Source organism: Rhinoraja longicauda, chromosome 5 (genome assembly GCF_053455715.1).
Source record: "Rhinoraja longicauda isolate Sanriku21f chromosome 5, sRhiLon1.1, whole genome shotgun sequence".
Lineage (NCBI taxonomy): Eukaryota > Metazoa > Chordata > Chondrichthyes > Rajiformes > Arhynchobatidae > Rhinoraja > Rhinoraja longicauda.
Window position 1 is genome coordinate 4,185,629 of NC_135957.1, and position 23,642 is coordinate 4,209,270.

General features: G+C 50.9%; 1 protein-coding gene across 2 annotated transcripts in view; it reads right to left on the reverse strand.

The window, feature by feature from the left end:
- The window catches only part of fbln7 (fibulin 7), a 30,564-nt gene that overhangs the window by 5,487 nt on the left and 1,435 nt on the right, over positions 1-23,642 (reverse strand). The window contains exons 2-6 of one of the 2 annotated variants that reach the window (XM_078398796.1): positions 19,734-19,907; positions 14,620-14,745; positions 5,548-5,691; positions 3,264-3,401; positions 232-370 (exon numbers count right to left, since the gene is read on the reverse strand). In XM_078398796.1, coding sequence (XP_078254922.1) covers positions 232-370; positions 3,264-3,401; positions 5,548-5,691; positions 14,620-14,745; positions 19,734-19,907 — 721 coding nt within the window. The remainder of the gene's footprint in view (positions 1-231; positions 371-3,263; positions 3,402-5,547; positions 5,692-14,619; positions 14,746-19,733; positions 19,908-23,642) is intronic. The other variant, XM_078398797.1, reaches the window with a different exon arrangement.

Below are 23,642 nucleotides of genomic sequence, written 5' to 3' on the forward strand. Positions count from 1 at the left end.
CCAGCTCTCTGTGAAACGTCACCCATCCATGTTCCCCACAGATGCTGCCTGACCCGCTGAGTTACTCCAGCTCTCTGTGAAACGTCACCCATCCATGTTCCCCAGAGATGCTTCCTAACCCACTGAGTTACTCCAGCATTTTGTGCCTATCTTTGGGGTAAAGCAGCGTCTGCAGTTCCTTCCCACACATGCAAGGTTCAGGGGTGGATGCCGAGGGGCACACTGACTCACAATGGCGATGTTTTCACGTAGCTGACGTTGTCGTGAGGCAGTGGACACTGTGGGTTGACACACTCATATCCTCCACCCGTGTTGATACAGGTCGCCTCTGTTGTGCAGTTGTGCTGCGATGTTGCACACTCATCTACATCTGGAAGGACAAGAGCAAATGTGCATGGTTGGGGCATCCACAGTCTTGCAAAGACTGTTCCAGAGGAACAAGATGAACCACTCCGTCGAAATCGCCTATACTGAAGTGTAGTACGCAAAGGAGCGTAACATCCGCCATTTTAGTAGGCAAAACCCACCGTTCTCTACGCCTCTCGCAGTGTTTTGGGGGAACGGTATGTGTGATGATACCATTAAAATGCAGAATATATCTCTTGAAAGACTGGAGCGACTGTGCTTGTATACAGTGGAATTTAGAAGGATGAGAGGGGATCTTATCGAAACGTATAAGATTATTAAGGGGTTGGACACGTTAGAGGCAGGAAACATGTTCCCAATGTTGGTGGAGTCCAGAACAAGGGGCCACAGTTTAAGAATAAGGGGTAGGCCATTTAGAACTGAGATGAGGAAAAAGAGTTGTGAATCTGTGGAACTCTCTGCTTCAGAAGGCAGTGGAGGCCAATTCTGTGAATTCTTTGGCATTCAAGAGAGAGCTCTTAATGATAGCGGAGTCAGATGGTATGGGGAGAAGGCAGGAACGGGGTACTGATTGAGAATGATCAGCCATGATCACATTGAATGACGGTGCTGGCTTGAAGGGCCGAATGGCCTCCTCCTGCACCTATTGTCTATTGTCTATTGTCATCTATCAATTCACAGAATTTTGTTATTTTTCTTTTTAAATGTTTCTGCAAGTTTCTGCGTACTAAAATGGCGCCGTGACGTACTACGGTTTTTAGGGTCGAGTGGTCTATCTTGCTCCTCTAGTATCTTTGGTGGAGTGTGACAAAATTAAACGCACAGTGATAACACCGCACCAGAAATGTCTTTAGCTGGTGGGTGGTGAATCTGTGGAATTGCAGATGCTCGTCGACTTACCATCTTCGACTTACAATATTTTGACATTATTTGACAGCGATACACGTTCAGTAGAAACCCTACTTTGAATTTTGAATTTTGATCTTTTCCCAGGCAGGAGATATGCGGTATGATCTTCTCTTGTGATGCTGGGTAACGGCAGCGATGTTGGGTAGGTTAGGTGGCTATCTATGATGTTGGGTAGGTTAGGCTACGCTATGGTGTTGGGTAGGTTAGGCTACGCTATGGTGTTGGGTAGGTTAGGTGGCTATCTATGATGTTGGGTAGGTTAGGCTACGCTATGGTGTTGGGTAGGTTAGGCTACGCTATGGTGTTGGGTAGGTTAGGTGGCTATGATGTTCATTAGGTTAGGTGGCTATGATGTTGGGTAGGTTAGGCTAGGCTATGATGTTGGGTAGGTTAGGCTACGCTATGGTGTTGGGTAGGTTAGGTGGCTATGATGTTGGGTAGGTTAGGTGGCTATGATGTTGGTAGGTTAGGTGGCTATGGTGTTGGGTAGGTTAGGTGGCTATGATGTTGGGTAGGTTAGGTGGCTATGATGTTGGTAGGTTAGGCTACGCTATGATGTTGGGTAGGTTAGGTGGCTATGTTGTTGGGTAGGTTAGACTAGGCTGTGATGTTGGGTAGGTTAGGTGGCTGTGATGTTGGGTAGGTTAGGTGGCTATGATGTTGGGTAGGTTAGGTGGCTATGATGTTGGGTAGGTTAGGTGTATTAAATGCATTTTCGACACAATATTTTCGATTTACGACGGGTTTATCGGAACATAACCCCATCGTGAGACGAGGATGATCTGTAATGGCCACAGATGGCTGTGGAGGCCAAGTCATTGGGTATTTCTAAAGCGAGATTCACAGGTTTTTGATTGTTAAGGGCATCGCCTTTCATGGGGAGAAGGTGGGAGAATGGGGTTGAGAGGGAAAGATAGATCAGCCATGGTTGAATGGCGGAGTAGACTCGATGGGCCGAATGGCCTAATTCTGCTCCTATGTCTCATGATCTTATGACCAAACCAACATCTAATTCACAAAATCACTATCGTTTTACTCCTTTGGAGATCTTTCTCTCCATGTCCATTTTGGGTGCCACAGAGTCACACAGCAGGGAAACAGGCCCTTCGACCCACCGAGTCCATGTTGACCAAGAAGGACCTTCATGCAATGATCCCATTTTACTCTCTCCCACATTCCCATCGTGTCCCCTCAGCTTCCACTGCTCTCCTACACACTAAGGGCAATGTACAGCAGTCAATTAACCTTCCACCTCAGCAGATTGTGGGCATGAGAGAAATGGCAGAAAATCACAGCATCGAGAGGAAACCGTCAGCCATTGGAAAAGGGGCAGAGAGCAGACAAGGTCAGGATGGTGACCGGTGGAGCTACTGCCTCACAGCGCCGGAGACCCAGGTTCCATCCCGACTACGGGTGCTGTCTGCCCCGAGTTTGTACGTTCTCCCCGTGACCGCCTGGGTTTTCCCCGGGTGCTCCGGTTTCCTCCCACACTCCAAAGACGTACAGGTTTGTAGGTTAATTGGCTTCTGTAAAACTGTAAACTGTCCCTAGTGTGTGTAGGATAGTGCTAGTGTACGAGGTGATCGCTGGTCGGTGCGGACTCGGTGGGCCGAAGGGCCTGTTTCTGCGCGGAATCGCTGAAGTATCGTTTGCCCAGAGTAGGGGAATCGAGGACCAGAGGACACAGGTTCAAGGTGAAGGGGAAAAGATTTAATAGGAATCCGAGGGGTAACTTTTTCACACAGAGGGTGATGGGTGTATGGAGCAAGGTGCCAGAGGAGGTAGTTGAGGCTGGGATTATCCCATCATTTAAGAAACAGTTGGACAGGTACATGGATAGGACAGGTTTGGTGGGATATGGACCAAGCGCAGGCAAGTGGGACTAGTGTAGCTGGGACATTGTTGGCCGGTGTGGGCGAGTTGGGCTGAAGGGCCTGTTTCCACACTATGACTCTAAGTGCAAAGTAAAGTGTGAAGTGTGGGCTTACCGTCACAGCTCCTGCCATCGTTGAGAAGCCTGTAGGTGGGGGGGCAGGTGCAGCGGTAGGATCCGGGGATGTTGATGCAGGTGTGCATGCACAGGCGGGTAACACCCTCCAACTGGAAAACCTCACACTCGTCCACATCTGTGCAGAACAATCAAGCATCACACTGGAGTCAACACAACCGGTATCCCCAGGCCTTGTGTTTAGTTTACAGATACAGCGCGGAAACAGGCCCTTCGGCCCACCGGGTCCGCGCCGACCAGCGATCCCCGCACACTAACACTAGCCTACACCCACTAGGGACAACTTTTACATTTACCCAGCCAATTAACCTACAAACCTGCACGTCTTTGGAGTGTGGGAGGAAACTGAAGATCTCGGAGAAATCCCACGCAGGTCACGGGGAGAACGTACAAACTCCGTACAGACAGCACCCGTGGTCGGGATGGAACCCGGGTCTCCGGCGCTGCATTCGCTCTAAGGCAGCAACTCTACCGCTGCGCCACCGTGACCACCGGGACCTTGTTCTGGCCTTTGAGGAACTCAGCGGGTCTGTGAGGGGGGATGGACTGGTGAATTTCGGGTCAGGACCCTTCTTCAAACTGTGTTGGAAAGAGAGCTCAGATGCTGGTTTGCACTGAAGATAGACACAGAATGCTGTAGTGACTGAGCGGGTCAGGCAGCACCTGCGTGGGGTTTCTCAGAGATCTTCGGTTTCCTCCCACACTCCAAAGACGTGCAGGTTTGCAGGTTAATTGGCTTGGTAAATGTAAAAATTGTCCCTAGTGGGTGTAGGATCATGTTAATGTGCGGGGATCACTGGTCGGCGCGGACCTGGTGGGCCGAAGGGCCTGTTTCCGCGCTGTATCTTTAAACTAAATTAAACATCTATAAATGTTTTTTAAAATTCTGATATCTTTCCCAAAGGCTATGTGGGAAGTCCAGTTTCCTTCCTCCACCACCCTTTGTATGTGTTTATGAATCTATGATTCTATAGTATTCTCATCCCTGAGATGGACTTAAGCTAATATCTCGGTACTGAGGGAAAAGTGCAGAGTTGGTGACATCTTTCTTTGAATTTAGAATTTTTGAATTTCGGCCCACAATGTCCGTGCCGACCATGATGCCATGGCCATATGTTATCTTCCTGCACATAATCCATACCCCTCCATTTCCACAGATTCACAACTCTCTGGGTGAAAACGTTTTTCCTCATCTCAGTCCTAAATGGTCTACCCCTTATTCTTAAACTGTGACCCCTGGTTCTAGACTCCCCCAATATCGGGAACATTTTTCGTGCATCTAACCTAACCAATCCCTTAAGAATTTTATATGTTTCTATAAGATCCCCTCTCATCTTTCTAAATTCCCGTGAATACAAGCCCAGTCGATCCACTCTTTCCTCATCTATATACTAAAACTCTCGTTTGTTTGTTTGTTTGTTCCTGAACTACAGCCAAAACGGTACACGATAGCGCGACAATTTTAGGCCCACCTTACTCACCGTCGTCCCTTTGATGCTAATGGAAGAAGTTTCATTGAAATCGGTGTTATATTTTTAAACATTCACATTTTAAAGTTGAAAACTATCTCCTAGGGAGGAAGGGAGGGAGGGAGGGAGGGAGGATGGGTGAGTGGAGGGGGGGGAGGGAGAGGAGGGAGGTTAAGGGGGGTTGAGGGGGATGGAGTGGGGGAGGGGAAGGAGTGATGGGAGGGGGTGGGGGTGAAGGGAGGGAAAGGGGGGGAGGGGAAGGGGGGATGGGAGGGGGTGGGGGGTGAAGGAAGGGGAAGGAGGGGAAGGGAGATGGGAGGGGATGGGGGGTTGAAGGGAGCGGGTGGGGGGTTGAAGGGAGTGGGTGGGGGGAAGGTAAGGGGGGATGGGAGGGGGGAGGGAGGGAGGGGAGGAGGGAGGATAAGGGGGTTGAGGGGGATGGAGTGGGGGGAGGGGAAGGGGGAAGGTAAGGGGGATGGGAGGGGGAGGGAGGGAGGGGGAGGAGGGAGGATAAGGGGGTTGAGGGGGATGGAGTGGGGGGAGGGGAAGGGGGAGGGGAAGGGGGGATGGGAGGGGGTGGGGGAGGGCAGGAGGGAGGGAGAGGGGGGGAGGGGAAGAGGGGGGTAGGAGGGGTTGAGGGAGAAAGGGGGTGCAGAGGGGAGGGGGAGGGGGAGGAGAGGTTTGTGCCCACTTGGTCTAGTTTGTCATAGAGTTTAGTGCAAGATAAAGTCCAGTAAAGTCTGATTAAAGGTAGTCGGAGGGTCTCCAATGAGGTGAGTTGGTGCATGTACATACCTTGGCAAAGGCTCTCTTCGCTGGTCCCACTCATGTGGAAGCCTGCATCACAGCTGCAGTGCTGGGCCCTCTCCACCTGTGCACATCGAGGCTTCCGACTGAAGGCCAAGTCGCCAAACTCACTCACATCCAGCGCGGCACCAGCTTTGCAGTGGGTGGGATAGGGTGGGGGGAGAAAAGAGTCCAGAATGACCTTAGGGCAACACAATGAATAAGAGAGGCCCACGACTGAAATTCAGCCGCCTTGCCAGCGAAACTCTCACTGATGGTTAAAACTAGGGGTGCCAACTATAGCACTCCCGAATATAGGACAAGGTGATGTCACATAGCCAGCGGCCACGTGACCTCCAAAGCCTACGCCCCACGTGACCTCACCCAGCCAGCAGCCACGTGCTCCCGCTCCACCAATGGCGGCCGCCCGGGCGGGAAGCGGGCTGCTACGCAACCTACGTTAGGCGGCGCCTGGGCCTCCGGACCTACACTGTCCCGACGTACACTGTCCGGAAGGTAGGCACAGATTTTAACCAGCATCTGCAGTTTTTCGCCCACTACACTGCACTGTCCGGACCTACAGTGTCCGGACCTACAGTGTCCGGTCCTACAGTGTCCGGGCCTACAGCGTCCGGGCCTACAGCGTCCGGGCCTACAGCGTCCGGGCCTACAGCGTCCGGGCCTACAGCGTCCCGGCCTACAGCGTCCGGGCCTACAGCGTCCGGGCCTACAGTGTCTGGGCCTACAGCGTCCGGGCCTACAGCACCCCCCGGGCCTAATACGGGACAACGGCGGTCCCGTACGGGACAAGCCAATTTAGCCCAAAAAAGGGATGTCCCGGCTAATATGGGACAGTTGGCAACCCTAGTTAAAACTAAAGTTGGCTTTATAGTTAAGGGCTATATACAACTTTATAGTTAAGGGCTATATACAAGGGCTGCACCAACATTGAGAAGTTCACCGACTACCACACTCGCATTTATATCTGAGTTTTGTTTTGTTTGGACGGTGCCACTCAGTTTAAAGTTTTAAGATTTTCCAATGAGGTGTAACTGGGCAGAGACCCAGCATTTGAGAGAACATTAATAACGTTTCAGAAAACAAATGAGAGAAACGCACTGATTTCCCCATTATTTTTGACGGAGTGGTTTATGTAATGTGCGCTCTGGGGATATGCTCTCTCAGAGATTTGGGCGGTCACGGTGGTGCAGCGGTAGAGTTGCTGCCTTACAGAGAATGCAGCGCCGGAGGCCCGGGTTCCATCCCGACTACGGGCGCCGTCTGTATGGAGTTTGTACGTTCTCCCCGTGACCTGCGTGGGTTTTCTCCGAGATCTTCGGTTTCCTCCCACACTCCAAAGACGTGCAGGTTTGTAGGTTAATTGGCTGGGCAAATGTAAAAGTTGACCCTAGTGGGTGTAGGATAATGTTAATGTGCGGACCCGGTGGGCCGAAGGGCCTGTTTCAGTGCTGTATCTCTAAACTAAACTGAACTAAGCTAAAAGAGATATCAAAGGGGTGAGGCTGTGCCCATTAAATCCAATTTTACTTAGAGCTCGCGTTCCTATGGGGTCTTGAACATGGCAAGAGCTCAGGTGGCTCAGGTAAAGTCGCTGAAACTGAACAGGAGGACTCTGACAATCCGACTTGGGCATCAAGGGACCAGCCGACTTTGAGTTATTTATTCTTTGTAATTAAACCTTTATCTATAACTACCTTGTTGGAGTAAAACGTGACGTGAACAGGAAAACCATTGCACGCTCCACGCACCGACCGTCAACAACAGCCGGCGGGGCTGCCCGAGGCGTGCACGCGTACATCCCGCCCATGGGGCTGCCCAAGGCGTGCACGCGTACATCCCGCAGGCGGGGATGCCCGAGGCGTGCACGTGTACATCCCGCCCATGGGGCTGCCCGAGGCGTGCACGTGTACATCCCGCCCATGGGGCTGCCCGAGGCGTGCACGTGTACATCCCGCCCATGGGGCTGCCCGAGGCGTGCACGTGTACATCCCGCCCATGGGGCTGCCCGAGGCGTGCACGTGTACATCCCGCCCATGGGGCTGCCCGAGGCGTGCACGTGTACATCCCGCCCATGGGGCTGCCCGAGGCGTGCACGTGTACATACCACAGGCGGGGCTGCCCGAGGCGTGCACGCGTACATCCCTCAGGCGGGGCTGCCCGAGGCGTGCACGCGTACATCCCGCAGGCGGGGCTGCCCGAGGCGTGCACGTGTACATACCTATTGCATCAGTTTTCTAGCATAATCTGATGGGCACTCTGCTACACCTCAGCTGTTGAAGTTCTCTCCTGTTATTACCAGACTTGATCTTTTTGATACTCTTCGGCCTGTTTTCTTCCACCCGATTCAATATCAAGCCTTTTACGCCTATGCGTATTTATAAACAGTAAGTTTCTGGTCTCGTACCTCAATCTGGTCTCGTGCAGCGTAGGTTCACCAGGTTAATTCCCGGAATGGCGGGACTGTCATATGTTGAAAGACTGGAGCGACTAGGCTTGTATACACTGGAATTTAGAAGGATGAGAGGAGATCTTATCGAAACGTATAAGATTATTAAGGGGTTGGACACGTTAGAGGCAGGAAACATGTTCCCAATGTTGGGGGAGTCCAGAACAAGGGGCCACAGTTTAAGAATAAGGGGTAGGCCATTTAGAACGGAGATGAGGAAAAACTTTTTCAGTCAGAGAGTTGTGAATCTGTGGAATTCTCTGCCTCAGAAGGCAGTGGAGGCCAATTCTCTGAATGCATTCACGAGAGAGCTGGATAGAGCTCTTAAGGATAGCGGAGTCAGGGGGTATGGGGAGAAGGCAGGAACGGGGTACTGATTGAGAATGATCAGCCATGATCACATTGATTGGCGGTGCTGGCTCGAAGGGCCGAATGGCCTCCTCCTGCACCTATTGTCTATTGTCTAACCCCCCCCCCCCTTCCTTCCCAACCTCAGCCTCAAGGACCCCCTTTATTCTTTATCGTCTATATCTCTCATTTCCCTTCTCGATACTCCAGCTTTTTGTGTCCTCAACCTATTTTCTACTGCATCTGCAGTACTTCCAAAGTGCTTTGCAGGACACTTAACAGATGAAGGTTGAGTGAACCAAAAAGGTAGACAACAATGTGAGTGCCCAGTTTTGCAGGAGGACAGAGAATGGCAGAGTTTTAGGAGTGGTGGTGGAATTTCTGAGCCAAACACAAAGTGCTGGAGTAACTCGCCAGGTTACTAAGGGGCCTATCCCACTTAGGCTTTGTTTTAGGTGACTGCCGGTGACTGCAATACTTGTAGCAGGTCGCCGAAAAACTGGCGACTGGACCCCCCTATGACAATGTCTGCAACAAGCTACAACAACCTGCCGCCTGGTCGACGTCAAGCTACGTCAAGCTACCAACAACCGATGACCCAATCGTCGCGAGTAGGACGCCCACCTACGACCGCACCTACAACAACCTACCACCACGCAGGCGACAACTGAAGCCAACTGAAGTCAACCTACGTCCACCCGCGACAAGCTACGACCCTGTCAGCGACAACTGAAGACAATTCAGGCGGCACGGTAGCGCAGCAGTAGAGTTGCTGCTTTACAGCGAATGCAGCGCCGGAGACTCAGGTTCGATCCTGACTACGGGTGCTGTACTGTAAGGAGTTTGTACGTTCTCCCCGTGACCTGTGTGGGTTTTCTCCGAGATCTTCGGTTTCCTCCCACACTCCAAAGACGTACAGGTATGTAGGTTAATTGGCTGGGTAAATGTAAAAAATTGTCCCTAGTGGGTGTAGGATAGTGTTAATAGTGTTAGTGTGCTGGGATCGCTGGGCGCCGCGGACTTGGTGGGCCGAAAAGGCCTGTTTCCGCGCTGTATATATATGATATGATATGATAATTCACGTCATTTTGGCCTCCGGTTTTGACGCCGGTCCCTGTCGCCGGTTGACGTAGGTTGACGTAGGTAGTCACCAATGGAATTCACCGAAGTCAGCACCGGCGACAACCTACATCACCTGGCGACAACCTACGACAGCACCCCCGTCAGGAGACGTCAAGCTACGATCACTGGCGTCAAACCAACAGTCGCTGAAATTTTAAAAACATTTCAAAATCCAGCGGCGACCAGAAAAAACGCTCCGACTCTTTGGAAACGACTCACGACCGTACAGGCGACACCCCAGCGACCGTGTGGTGACAGCCTAGTCACCTGTAGTCACCTAAACAATCACCTACGTGGGACAGGCTTAACTCGGCAGGTTACTGGAGTAACTCGGCAGGTCAGGCAGCATCTGCGGAGGGAACGGTCAGGCGATGTTTCAGGTTGGTAAAATTCTTCAGACTGACTGTAGTGGGCAACTGATTGAGAAAGCTGGAAAAGAGAGATAGGTGGATACAGATGAGACTGCCAGATGGGTGGAGTGAGTGGCAAAGGCTGGAGATGAAAAGGAGACAAAAGAGGAGACGATTGTAATTTTTAGTTTAGTTTAGAGATACAGCGCGGAAACAGGCCCTTTCGGCCCACCAGGTCCGCGCCGACCAGCGATCCCCGCACACTAACACTGTCCCGCACCCACTAGGGACAATTTTTACATTTGCCCAGCCAATTAACCTACAAAGCTGCACGTCTTTGGAGTGTGGGAGGAAACCGAAGATCTCGGAGAAAACCCACGCAGGTCACGGGGAGAACGTACAAACTCCGTACAGACAGCGCCCGTAGTCGGGATGGAACCCGGGTCTCCGGCGCTGCATTCGCTGTAAGGCAGCAACTCTACCGCTGCGCCACCGTGACCGCCAATCCTTAGTGATGTGGCAAAGGTGGAGTTGATGAGAATGTGATGAGATCAGACGTTGGGTTTAATGGAGGATTAGTATCGATGGGGGATTGATGGCTGGCATGGGCTTGGTGGGCCGAAGGGCCAGTTTCCTTGTTGTGTGCATATATGAATCCGCAATTCTATGACAGTCTCATCCCTGAGATGGACAGTTCAAATCCAACTCTTGTGACCTAAACCAATATTTCAGTTTGGTACTGAGGGAAAAGTTCGTAGTTGGTGCCATCTTTGTTAGAACGTAGAACATAGAACAGTACAGCACATGAACAGGCCCTTTGACCCACAATGTCTGTGTATCAGTCACAATGTCAAGACCATCTCTGATCTGGCTGCAAATGACCCATATCCCTGCATATCCGTGTGCCTATCTAAAACTCTCTTCAACGCCACTATACCATCTGCCTCCACCACCACCCCTGGCAGCACATTCCATACACCCACCACCCTCTGTGTACAAAACTTGCCCAGCACATCTCCTTTAAACTTTGCCCCTCTCACTTTAAAGCACTACCTTCTTTGATATTTCCATGTTCTTGAAAATGGTCTCGACTTTAGACTTCAGAGAAACAGCGCAGAAACAGGCCCTTCGGCCCACCGAGTCCGCACCGACCAGCGATCTCCCCGTACACTAGCTCTAGCCCACACACACTAGGGGCGGTTTACAATTTTTCTGAAGCCAATTAACCTACAAACCCGCACGTCTTTGGAGTGTGGAAGGAAACCGGAGCACCCGGAGAAAACCCACGTGGTCACGGGGAGAACGGGCAAACTCCGCACAGACAGCACCCGTTGTCAGGATCGAACCTGGATCTCTGGCACTGTGAGGCAGCAACTCTACCGCTGTGCCACCGTGCCAATTTCATATCTCCAGTCAGTTCAGGACTCTTGGGTTAGGAGGGAGAGATAGATCAGCCAGTACGGGCCGAATGGCCTAATTCTGCTCCTATCACTTGTCACGTTGTGACTTTATGACCATCAATGCATTCATTGGCTGCAATGGTGTAGCTGTCAGAGGTAGAGTCTGATTTGTGTCGCTCGTGGCTACCCACTGGAATGGTAAAGGTTTACATTTATCATCTCTGTGCACAGCTTGTGAACAGCTCAAGGTTACGGCTGATAAGAAGCTAGACAGCACGGTGAACAATAATCCCTTAGTCGTACGATGGTGCTTGACATCCTGGTTACCCTCTTTCGAGAAAGAAGACTGTTTCTCAGCAGTGTGTTCTGCATGAAAGTTTTTTGCTTTGTTAGTTCAGTTTCCAGTTAAGAACTGCAGATACAGAAGGCTGTGGAGGCCAAGTCAGTGGATATTTTTAAGGCAGAGATAGATAGATTCTTGATCAGTACGGGTGTCAGGGGTTATGGGGGAGAAGGCAGGAGATTGGGGCTAGGAGCAAAGATACTAGAGGAGCAAGATAGACCACTCAACCCTAAAAACCGTAGTGCGTCACGGCGCCATTTTAGTAGGCAGAAACTTGCAGAAACATTTAAAAAGAAAAATAACAAAAATCTGTGAATTGATAGATGAGATATATTCTACATTTTAATGGTTTCATCACACATACTGTTCACCCATAACACTGATTACACTGCGAGAGGCATAACGGATGGTGGGTTTTGCCTACTAAAATGGCTCCTTTGTGTACTACACTTCAGTATAGGCGATACTGTATCAATAATAGACAATAGACAATAGGTGCAGGAGGAGGCCATTCGGCCCTTCGAGCCAGCACCGCCATTCAATGTGATCATGGCTGATCATTCTCAATCAGTACCCCGTTCCTGCCTTCTCCCCATACCCCCTGACTCCGCTATCCTTAAGAGCTCTATCCAGCTCTCTCTTGAATGCATTCAGAGAATTGGCCTCCACTGCCTTCTGAGGCAGAGAATTCCACAGATTCACAACTAACGGAGTGGTCCATCTTGTTCCTCTAGTATCTTTGGTTAGGAGGGAGAGATAGATCAGCCATGATTGAATGGCGGAGTAGACTTGATGGGCTGAATGGCCTAAATCTGCTCCTATCACTTATGAATCTCACGCACAGCAGAGAATAGTCACTCAGTCTTCTCATCGTGCTCTCTGATATTTGACTCCGTATCTAAAAAACTATTTCAAATGTTATCCAAGGAACAGAGCCACATTCACTTGGTGGAATGTGCGTGCCCGGACACGATTACAAAACCCTGCCTCAACGGGAAATGTCTGCACCAGATTACACATATTTTAAGAATAAATAAAGACACGGCAAGTTCACAATTCAGCATAAAAATCTCTTAATATGCACCAATCAGCCAAAACATTATGACCAGTGGTCCGAGGAGGGACAAACCACAAACCGGCGACAGACAGGGTGTTGGGCGCCCAAGGCTCATCGATGCGCGAGGGCAACGAAGGCTATCCCGTCTGGTCCGAACCGACAGAAGTTCGACTGTGGCACAATTGGAATGTGTCACAATACACAGTGCATCGCACCCTGCTGCGTATGGGGCTGCACACGGAGGACCAACAGCATATTAGGCAGGAGGCCATAATGTTTTGGCTGATCAGTGAATTTTACATTAAATGATTAGATTCTAAAACCCTAACACCTTCGTAAAATTCTATCTAGCACCTTGGCACCCAGATATTTTTGAAGACAATGTGTGTCGGCACAGTGGCGCAGCGGTAGAGTTGCTGCCTAACATCGCCAGAGACCCGGGTTCCATCCTGCCCTCGGGTGCAGTTTGTACGTTCTCCCTGTGACTGCGTGGGTTTCCTCCGGGTGCTCCGGTTTCCTCCCACATCCCAAAGACGCACAGGTTTTGTAGTTAACTGGCCCTCTGTAAATGTCCCCTCGTGTGTAGGGAGTGGATGAGAAAGTGGGGTAACGTAGAACTGAATGGAATGGTTGACTGATGATCAGTGCGGTGGGCCAAAGGGCCTGTTCCCATACTGTCTCTTTCAATCAATCAATCAATGAAATCAAAGAGGAGACTAGTTTAACATGACATCATGCTCGGTGTGGACATGTTCATAAGTCATACGAGCAGAAGTAGGCCATTCGGCCCATCAAGTCTACTCCGCCATTCATTCATGGCTGATCTAACTTTCCCTCTCAATCCCAATCTCCTGCTTTTTCCCCATAACCTTTGACACCCGTACTAATCATGTTTCTGTCAATCTCCGCCTTAAAAATATCCAATGACTTGGCCTCCACAGCCGTCTGTGGCAATGAATTCCACAGATTCACCACCCTCTGGCTAAAGAATTTCCTCCTCATCTCCTTTCAAAAGGTAGGTTCTTTTATTCTGAGGCTGTGCCCTCTGGTCCTAGACTTTCCAACTAGTGAAAACATCCTCTCCACATCCACTCTCTCCAGGCCTTTCACTATGCGGTGAGTTTCACTCAGGTCCCCCCCGACATTGTGGGCTGAAGGGTCGCTTTTGTCTGAGGAAGGATCCCGACCTGAAACATGACCAGTAAACCAGCGTGTACAATTCTTTGTTTCTGTACTGCAAAGATATTTTCTATTTAGAGATACAGCATGGAAACAGGCCCTCGGCTAGGGTTGCCAACTGTCCCATATTAGCTGGGACATCCCGTAAATTTGGGCAAAATTGGTTTGTCCCGTACGGGACCACCCTTGTCCCGTATTAGGCCCAGGGGGCGCTGTAGGGCTGGACACTGTAGGCCCGGACGCTGTAGGTCCAGCAGGGGCTGTAGGCCCGGACACTGTAGGCCCGGATGCTGTAGGCCCGGACGCTGTAGACCCGGACGCTGTAGGCCCGGACGCTGTAGGCCCGGACGCTGCAGGCCCGGACGCTGTAGGCCTGGACTTTGTAGGCCCGGACACTGTAGGCCCGGGGGCAGCTGTATGCCCGGACAGTGTAGGCCCGGACAGTGTAAGCCCGGACAGTGTAGGCCCGGGGGCAGCTGTATGCCCGGACAGTGTAGGCCCGGACAGTGTAGGCCCGGGGGCAGCTGTATGCCCGGACAGTGTAGGCCCGGACAGTGTAGGCCCGGAGGCCCGGGCACTGCCTAATGGAGGTTGCATAGCAACCCGCCTCCCGGCCGGGGCGGCCGCCATTGGCAGAGCGGCCACCTGCTGGGTGAGGTCAGGTGGGGCGCAGGGCGGTGACGTCACCTTTTGTCCCTTATGTGGGAGTGAGAACGTTGGCAACCCTACCTTCAGCCCAGTGGTGGTATTTGCTTCATAACCTTTCCGGAGCAGAGGGTTTTGGCCTGACGTTCCCACATGCAGCTGGTACTAACCTGTGGGCACTGGATGGCCACAGTGGCTGCCTATCCAGTTGGATGAGCAGATGCAAGTGTAGTGATTCACAGCGTCCACACACATCCCTCCATTCTGACAGGGGTTGCTGATACACTCATTCACCTCTGCAAGGCACAAACACACAACCTTGGAGAACATCCACGATAAGGTTCCATCAACATTGTGATCAGACCAGGCAGTGTCTTTAGACTTTAGAATTCAAATGGTTCTCTGGTGGTTTTATTGTCACATGTGCAAATGCACAGTGACATTTGTTTTCACACACACAAGGGCCGAATGGCCTACTCCTTCACCTATTTTCTATGTTTCTAGGGTAGATAGATAGACACAAAATGCTGGAGTGACTCAGTGGGACAGGCAGCATCTCTGGAGAGAAGGAATGGCCGACGTTTGGGGTCTGACCTTTCTGTCCTGGGCCTCCTCCATTGTCAGAGTGAGGCCCAGCGCAAATTGGAGGAACAGCACCTCATGTTTCGCTTGTGTAGTTTACACCCCAGCGGTGTGAACATTGACTTCTCTAACTTCAGGTAGTCCCTGCTTTCCCTCTCTATCCCCTCCCCCTTCCCACTTCTACCACTGTCCTCCTGTCTCCGACTACATCCTATCTTTGTCCCGCCCCCTCCCCTGACATCAGTCTGAAGAAGGGTCTCGACCCAAAAAGTCACCCGTTCCTTCTCTCTAGAGATGCTGCCTGACCCGCTGAGTTCCTCCAGCATTTTGTGCCTCTTCCCAACTTCTATATTCAATACCCTGGCTGATGAGGTGTAAATATATGGTATGATTTTATTGGATTATCTGTAAAACAGAACATTTCACTGCAACATAGAAACATAGAAACATAGAAAATAGGTGCAGGAGTAGGCCATTCGGCCCTTCGAGCCTGCACCGCCATTCAATATGATCATGGCTGATCATCCAGCTCAGTAGCCTGTACCTGCCTTCTCTCCATACCCCCTGATCCCTTTAGCAAAAAGGGCCACATCTAACTCCCTCTTAAATATAGCCAATGAACTGGCCTCAACTACCTTCTGTGGCAGAGAATTCCACAGACTCACCACTCTCTGTGTGAAGAAATGTTTTCTCATCTCGGTCCTAAAAGACTTCCCCCTTATCCTTAAGCTGTGACCCCTTGTTCTGGACTCCCCCAGCATCGGGAACAATCTTCCCGCATCTAGCCTCTCCAACCCCTTAAGAATTTTATATGTTTCTATAAGATCCCCCCTCAGTCTTCTAAATTCCAGCGAGTACAAGCCCAGTCTATCCAGTCTTTCCTCATATGAAAGTCCCGCCATCCCAGGGTACACATGACAATAAAGTAACTATGACCACTGACTAAATAATTGCCGATCAGCCTCAACCTAATGGAATGAAGTGAGAACCAAGAGGGTCTGAATGACCCAATCCCAATTATTTCCAGACGGCACGGTGGCGCAGCGGTAGAGTTGCTGCCTTACAGCAAATGCAGCGCCGGAGACCCGGGTTCCATCCCGACTACGGGCGCTGTCTGTACTAAGTTTGTACGTTCTCCCCGTGACCTGCGTGGGTTTTCTCCGGGATCTTCGGTTTCCTCCCACACTCCAAAGACGTGCAGGTTTGTAGGTTAATTGGCTTGGTGTAAGTGGAAATTGTCCCTAGTGGGCGTAGGATAGTGTGAATGTGTACGGGATGATCGCTGGTCGGCGCGGACCCGGTAGGCTGAAGGGCCTGTTTCCACGCTGTATCTCTAAACTAAACTAAACTAAACCGAACTAAACACACGATCGTCGATCTGTATATATCTGCCATCTTGGATAACAGTTGCTTTGTCAGGAGTTGCATCACAGCTTGGTTGGGGACCGCTCCTGCCCAAGACAGAGTTGTAGATGTAGCCCAGACTTCACGCTGCCTCGGAAAAGCAGCCAATATAATCCTAGACTTGTCCCAAGCCAGTCCTTCCTCCTTCTCCCCACTCCCGTTTGGCAGAAGGTACAAAGGCTTTTCACTGTACCTCAGTACACTTGGCAATAATAATGAACTGGGCTAGAAGCTTTAAAGCGCGAACCATCAGAGGAACAGCATCCTCCCCTCTGTCATCAGGCTTCTGAACGCTCTTCCATAAGCTTAGGTACTGACCAAATCACCTTCTTGTGGACATTGGACTCTACCTATGCAACTGATGCGCTACAAGGTTGAGACCTATATTCTGCCATCCGTATCTTCACCTTTGTCCTTATGTATTGTGCATCAGTCAGAGTATTGAGTGTAGAAGTTGGGAGGTCATGTTGCAGTTGTATAAGACGTTGGTGAGACCGCACAGAGGGTGGTGGGTGTATGGAACAAGCTGCCAGAGGAGGTAGTTGAGGCTGGGACTATCCCATCGTTTAAGAAAAAGTTGGACAGGTACATGGATAGGACAGGTTTGGAGGGATATGGACCAAGTGCAGGCAAGTGGGACTAGTGTAGCTGGGACATTGTTGGCCGGTGTGGGCGAGTTGGGCCAATTAGTACGGCTTTTGAATGTTGGGAGGAAACCGGAGCAGAGAACGAAGAGAGAACGTACAAGTTCCACTGTGCTGCCAGAGTTCTGAAAATTTGAATAACAAAGGTTATCTGAAATTCAGTCTGAAGAAGGGTCTCGACCCGAAATGCCACCAAACCATGTTCTCCAGTGATGCTGCCCGACCCGCTGAGCACTTTGTGTCCTTGACGTTATCTGGTGTTCCTTGTCACACTAATCCACCATAGTCAAAGGCAGCCTGTGGGTTTTGGAGTAAAGCAGTTTTGCGTTGCCCCGCATGGATACCTGCATCGACACATTCCAGCGAGATCTTTCTCTGCCAGGTGGTGCTGGCCAAGGTGAGACTACCTGCACTCACACCCACCTGCAGCTCGGCCACTTCACAGCAGCCGGCAGGCACTTTGATGCATTGCGGAAGTCACGTTGGGCTGAAAGCTTCAGACGTTTTGTGGAAATAATTTCACGGTCTAGTGGGCTGGAGGCATTGCAGGCATGTTGTTGATGGTCTCCTTGCCTGGACTTAGGCCTGGAGCAAGCCCTGCCTGTGTGATGCACTGTCGGATGGCCTGAGAGAGCACTATGCACGGTTCAACTCTGGTCTGTTTGGACCTCATTATCCTGTCACACCATTGTCCTGAACAACACCCCCCTTCAGGTTTTTGTTAGGTTTAGGATTATGTTAGTTATTGTCACGTGGCGCAGTTTTGCATGCGATCAGTCTGAAGAAGGGTCTCGACCCGAAACGTCACCCATTCCTCTCTCCTGAGATGCTGCCTGACCTGCTGAGTTACTCCAGCATTGTGTGAATAAACACCTTCAAACAGATCAGATGTACTAAACATAAATAGCTTTGAGGATGATACAGTGGCAACAGCTGTAGAACCTTTGCCTCACTGCGCCCGAGACCTGTGTTTAATCCCGACTTTTGGGCGGCACGGTGGCGCAGCGGTAGAGTTGCTGCCTTACAGCGAATGCAGCGCCGGAGACCCGGGTTCCATCCCGACTGCGGGTGCTGTCTGTACGGAGTTTGTACGTTCTCCCCGTGACCTGCGTGGGATTTCTCCGAGATCTTCGGTTTCCTCCCACACTCCAAAGACGTACAGGTTTGTAGGTTAGTTGACTTGGTAAATGTAAACATTGTCCCTAGTGTGTGTAGGCTAGTGTTAGTGTGTGGGGATCGCTGGTCGGTGCGGACCCGGTGGGCCGAAGGGCCTGTTTCCGTGCTGTATCTTTAAACTAAACTAAACTAAACTGAACTGGTGCTGCCTGTGTGGAGTTGCACGCTCTCGCTGTGACTGCGTGAGTCTCCTCCGGGCTCTCCGGGTTCCTCCGATATCCCAACGTTATGGAGTCATTCAGCATGGAAACAGGCCCTTCGGCCCAACTTGCAAACAACGACCAACATGCCTCATCTACACTAGTTCCACCTACCTGCATTTGGCCCATGTCCTTCTCAACCTTTCCAATCCATGTACCTGTCCAAATGTCTTTTAGATATTTGGATAGTTACCTGCATCAACTACCTCCTCCAGCAGCTCGTTCCATACACCTACTACCCTTTGTGTGGAAACAAATGCCCCTCAGGTTCCTATTAAATCTATCCCCTCTCACTTTACCCCAGAATATAGAAGTTGGGAGGTCATGTTGCAGTTGTATAAGACGTTGGTGAAACCGCATTTAGAATATTGTGTTCAGTTCTGGGCACCATGTTATAGGAAAGATATTGTCAAGCTTGAAAGGGTTCAGAAAAGATTTACGAGGATGTTGCCAGGACCAGAGGGTGTGAGCTACAGGGAGAGGTTGAGTAGGCTGGGTCTCTATTCCGTGGAGCGCAGGAGGATGAGTGGAGTGTACAAAATCATGAGAGGAATAGATCGGGTAGATGCACAGTCTTTTACCCAGAGAAGGGGAATCGAGGACCAGAGGACATAGGTTCAAGGTGAAGGGGAAAAGATTTAATAGGAATCCGAGGGGTAACTTTTTCACACAGAGGGTGGTGGGTGTATGGAACAAGCTGCCAGAGGAGGTAGTTGAGGCTGGGACTATCCCATCATTTAAGAAACAGTTGGGCAGGTACATGGATAGGACAGGTTTGGAGGGACAAATGTTGGCAGGTGGGACCAGTGTAGCTGGAGTAGTGGACCAATATGTTGGTCGGTGTGGGCGAGTTGGGCTGGAGGGCCTGTTTTTTTGTTTTTTCCCTTCCTTCCCTCCCTTCCTCCCTTCCTCCCTTCCACCATTCCTCCCTTCCCTCCTTCTTTCCTTCCTCCCTTCCCTCCTTCCTCCTTTCCCTCCTTCCTTCCTTCCAGCCTAGGCCCGGGGGCTGCTGCAGGCCCGGACAGTGTGGGCCCGGACACTGAAGGCCTGGACAGTGTGGGCCCGGACACTGAAGGCCTGGACAGTGTAGGCCCGGACACTGTAGGCCTGGACAGTGTAGGCCCGGAGGCCCGGGAGGTGGGTTGCTACGCAACCTCCGTGAGCCATTGGTGGAGCGGGAGCACGTGGCCGCTGGCTGGGTGAGGTCACTTGGGGCGCAGGGCGGTGACATCACCTTTTTTGTGAGTGAGAACGTTGGCACCCCTAAAGGACAGGTACCTGTGCAGTTCGCTGTGTTGCCCGTCCACCGCCCAGTAGCCTGACACACTCTGGTGCTGGAGCCGTTCAGCAGGTAGCCAGGCAGGCAGATGAAGTGCACCTCGTGGTCCATGCTGTACGTGGAACCAAGCTTCTTGCCGTGCCTCGGAGCCTCCAGCGAAGGACACGAGACTGCTGGATTAGAGAGAGAAAGAGTCTGAGCAAAGCCCACATCCCCACCTTACCTCAAAGTTTAGTTTAGTTTAGATTTAGAGACACAGCGTGGAAACAGGCCCTTCGGCCCACTGAGTCCATGCTGACCAGCGATCGCCCGTACACTAGCACTGTCCTACACACACTAAGGACAACTTACAATTCACAGAAGCCAATTAACTTACAAACTTGCACATCTTTACTTCCTCTGCCGTACTGTTTGCTTACTGTTAGAGCCCCCTGTTTAGTTCAGTTTAGAGATACATCGCGGAAACAGGCCCTTCAGCCCACCGAATCCACACCGACCAGCGATCCCCGCACATTAACGCCCTCCTACACAAACTAGGGACACACTAGACACACTAGGGACAGAACCAGGGGCCACAGTTTAAGAATAAGGAGTAGGCCATTTAGAACGGAGATGAGGAAAAACTTTTTCAGTCAGAGAGTTGTAAATCTGTGGAATTCTCTGCCTCAGAAGGCAGTGGAGGCCAATTCTCTGAATGCATTCAAGAGAGAGTTAGATAGAGCTCTTAAAGATAGCGGAGTCAGGGGGTATGGGGAGAAGGCAGGAACGGGGTACTGATTGTGAATGATCAGCCATGATCACATTGAATGGCGGTGCTGGCTCGAAGGGCCGAATGGCCCACTCCTGCACCTGTTGTCTATAATTTACAATTTTACCAAAGCCAATTAACCTACAAACCTGCACGTCTTTGGAGTGTGGGAGAAACTGAAGTACCTGGAAAGACCCCACGCAGGTCACGGGGAGAGCGTCAGGGTTTCTGGCGCTGTGAGGCAGCAACTCTACCGCTGCACCACCGTGCCACCCTGTATGGTTGGGGTGTTACTTCACTGGTACTCGAATTAAATGAAATTGGAGGGATGAACTCTCCACTGTCACACCCCACCTCACCTCCATTCCCTACCATCTCCTGATAAACAGTTGGTGAAAGACGGAGAGCTCAAACCCTGGTGGGGGTTTCGCAAGGAACAGGACATGGGTTCAACGTGAGAAGTGGAAGTTTGAAAGGGGATCTGAGGGATAGGTGTGTGTTACAGAGAGTGGTTGATATCAGGATCATGGTGCCAGAGAAGATGGTATTTCAGATATAATTGTGAGGTTTAAAAGGCATTTATACAGACACTTGGCATTTATATCAGCCAAAACATTATGCCCACCTGCCTAATATGCTGTTGGTCCTCTGTGTGCAGCCCCATACACAGCAGGGTGCGATGCACTGTGTGTTGTGACACATTCCTCCCGTGACCACCATTAACATTTTCTGTGACTTGTGCCACAGTCGACCTTCTGTCGGTTCGGACCAGACGGGATAGCCTTCGTTGCCCTCGCGCATCGATGAGCCTTGGGCGCCCAACACCCTGTCTGTCGCCGGTTTGTGGTTTGTCCCTCCTCGGACCACTGTCGGTAGGTACTCACCACTGCTGACCGGGAGCACCCCACAAGCCTTGCCGTTTCACAGATGCTCTGACCCAAGTCACAGAAAATGTTAATGGTGGTCACGGGAGGAATGTGTCACAATACACAGTGCATCGCACCCTGCTGCTTATGGGGCTGCACACGGAGAACCAACAGCATATTGGACAGGTGGTCGCAATGTTTTGGCTCATCAGGTCATAATATTTTAGTTGATCGGTGTAAATGCCGTGACAAAAAGATCTCCAGTTTTGATTGGAGACGACAGCTCCAGTAGTTAACTGGTGACCCGTGACTTTGCAGAAGCAAGTAACAGATAATTTTGCCAATGTCGCATCAGGAGACAATGTTCTTGTTACCATTGCACGTGTAGCTGAACCAGGAGCCAACATGTATATTTGGAGCTTATTTTTATCATACGTGTCAAAGAACATGGATAAAATAAAAACCTGTAACCAATCTGTAACCAAAGGTGGTACGGTGGCATAGCGGTTGAGTTTCTGACTTACAGCACCAGAGACCCGAGTTCCACCCTGACTCTGGGTGCTGGCTGTACGGAGTTTATACGTTAAAGTCATAGTCACAGAGTGATACAGTGTGGAAACAGGCCCTTCATAGAGTCACAGAGTGATACAGTGTGGAAACAGGCCCTTTAGCCCAACTCGCCCGCACCGGCCAACATGTCCCAGCTACCCTAGTCCCACCTGCCTGCGCTTGGTCCATATCCCTCCAAACCTGTCCTATCCATGTACCTGTCCAACTGTTTCTTAAACGATGGGATAGTCCCAGCCTCAACTACCTCCTCTGGCAGCTTGTTCCATACACCCACCACCCTCTGTGTGAAAAAGTTACCCCTCGGATTCCTATTAAATCTTTTCCCCTTCACCTTGAACCTAAGTCCTCTGGTCCTCGATTCCCCTACTCTGGGTAAAAGACTCTGTGTATCTACCCAATCTATTCCCCTCATGATTTTGTACACCTCTATAAGATCACCCCTCATCCTCCTGCACTCCATGGAATAGAGACCCAGCCTACTCAACCTCTCCCTATAGCTCACACCCTCTAGTCCTGGCAACATCCTCGTAAATGTTTCCAGCTTGTAAGCTTGCCCCGTTCTCCCTTTGACCTTGTGGGTTTTCTCCAGGGGCTCCGGTTTCTTCCCAAATTCGAAAGACATGTAGGTTTGTGGGTTAATTGGCCTCTGTAAGTTGTCCCTAGTGTGCAGGATGCAGCTTGTGATCGCTGGTCGGTGTGGACTCGATGGGCCAAAGGGCATGTTTCCACGCAGTATCTCTAAACTAAACAACTGAACTACAGCCAAAACGGTACATGATAGCGCAACAATTTTAGGGGGAAGGGGAGGAAGGGGGAGGGAGAGGGGGAGGGGGAGGGGAGGGAGGAGGGGGGAGGGGAGAAGGGGGGGAAGGGGGTTGAGGAGGGGAAGAGGGGAGAGGGGAGGGGGAAGGAGTTGGTGCTGCACCAATGCAGGAGAGGTTTGGGCCCAACGGATCCACTTGCTCTAGTAATATTTAAACTTGAAAATGGTGAGGTGGACTGTCGACCCATGAGGACACATGGGGCTGTGTTTATTTTTGAAGTGTGCCCACAAGAGAGACGTGCTTTCAAAAGGTGATGGGAAAAATCTGGCCAGCATGCTGTGGTCCATATAACCCTGTATTTTCACACCTGCCTGTGGTGAATTAGTTATTTTAAATAGCCGCGCTGTGTTTAAATAGCCGCTGGTGGATTTAAACAGTGTCTTAAACTCACTGAAGTAGGGTCATGAGTTATAGTTTTGCCTGCTGTGGAAAAAGACCATCCCAAACACGTGCGGGATTGCAGGTTATTTGTGGGGTCACGGTGGCGAGGCGGTAGAGTTGCTGCCTCACAGCGCCAGAGACACGGGTTCCATCCCCACTACGGGTGCTGTCTGTAGGGAGTTTGTACGTTCTCCCCTGTAACCTGCGTGGGTTTTCTCCGGGTGCTCCGGTTTTCTCCTACACCGCCTTGTAGATTAATTGGCTTCTGTTACTTGTAAATTGCCCCTGGTGTGTTAGTGTCCGCTGGTCGGCGTGGGCCGGAGGACCTGTTTCCACGCTGCATCTTTAAAATCTGTCTAAAGTCTTAGAAAATCACCCTAGTGTGCAGGCAGTGGTAGAATCTGCGGGGAATTGATAACAACATGTGTAGCATAACAGTGATGTGCAGGAAGGAACTGCAGATGCTGGTTTACACTGAAGATAGACACAAAAAGCTGGAGTAACTCAGCGGGTCAGGCA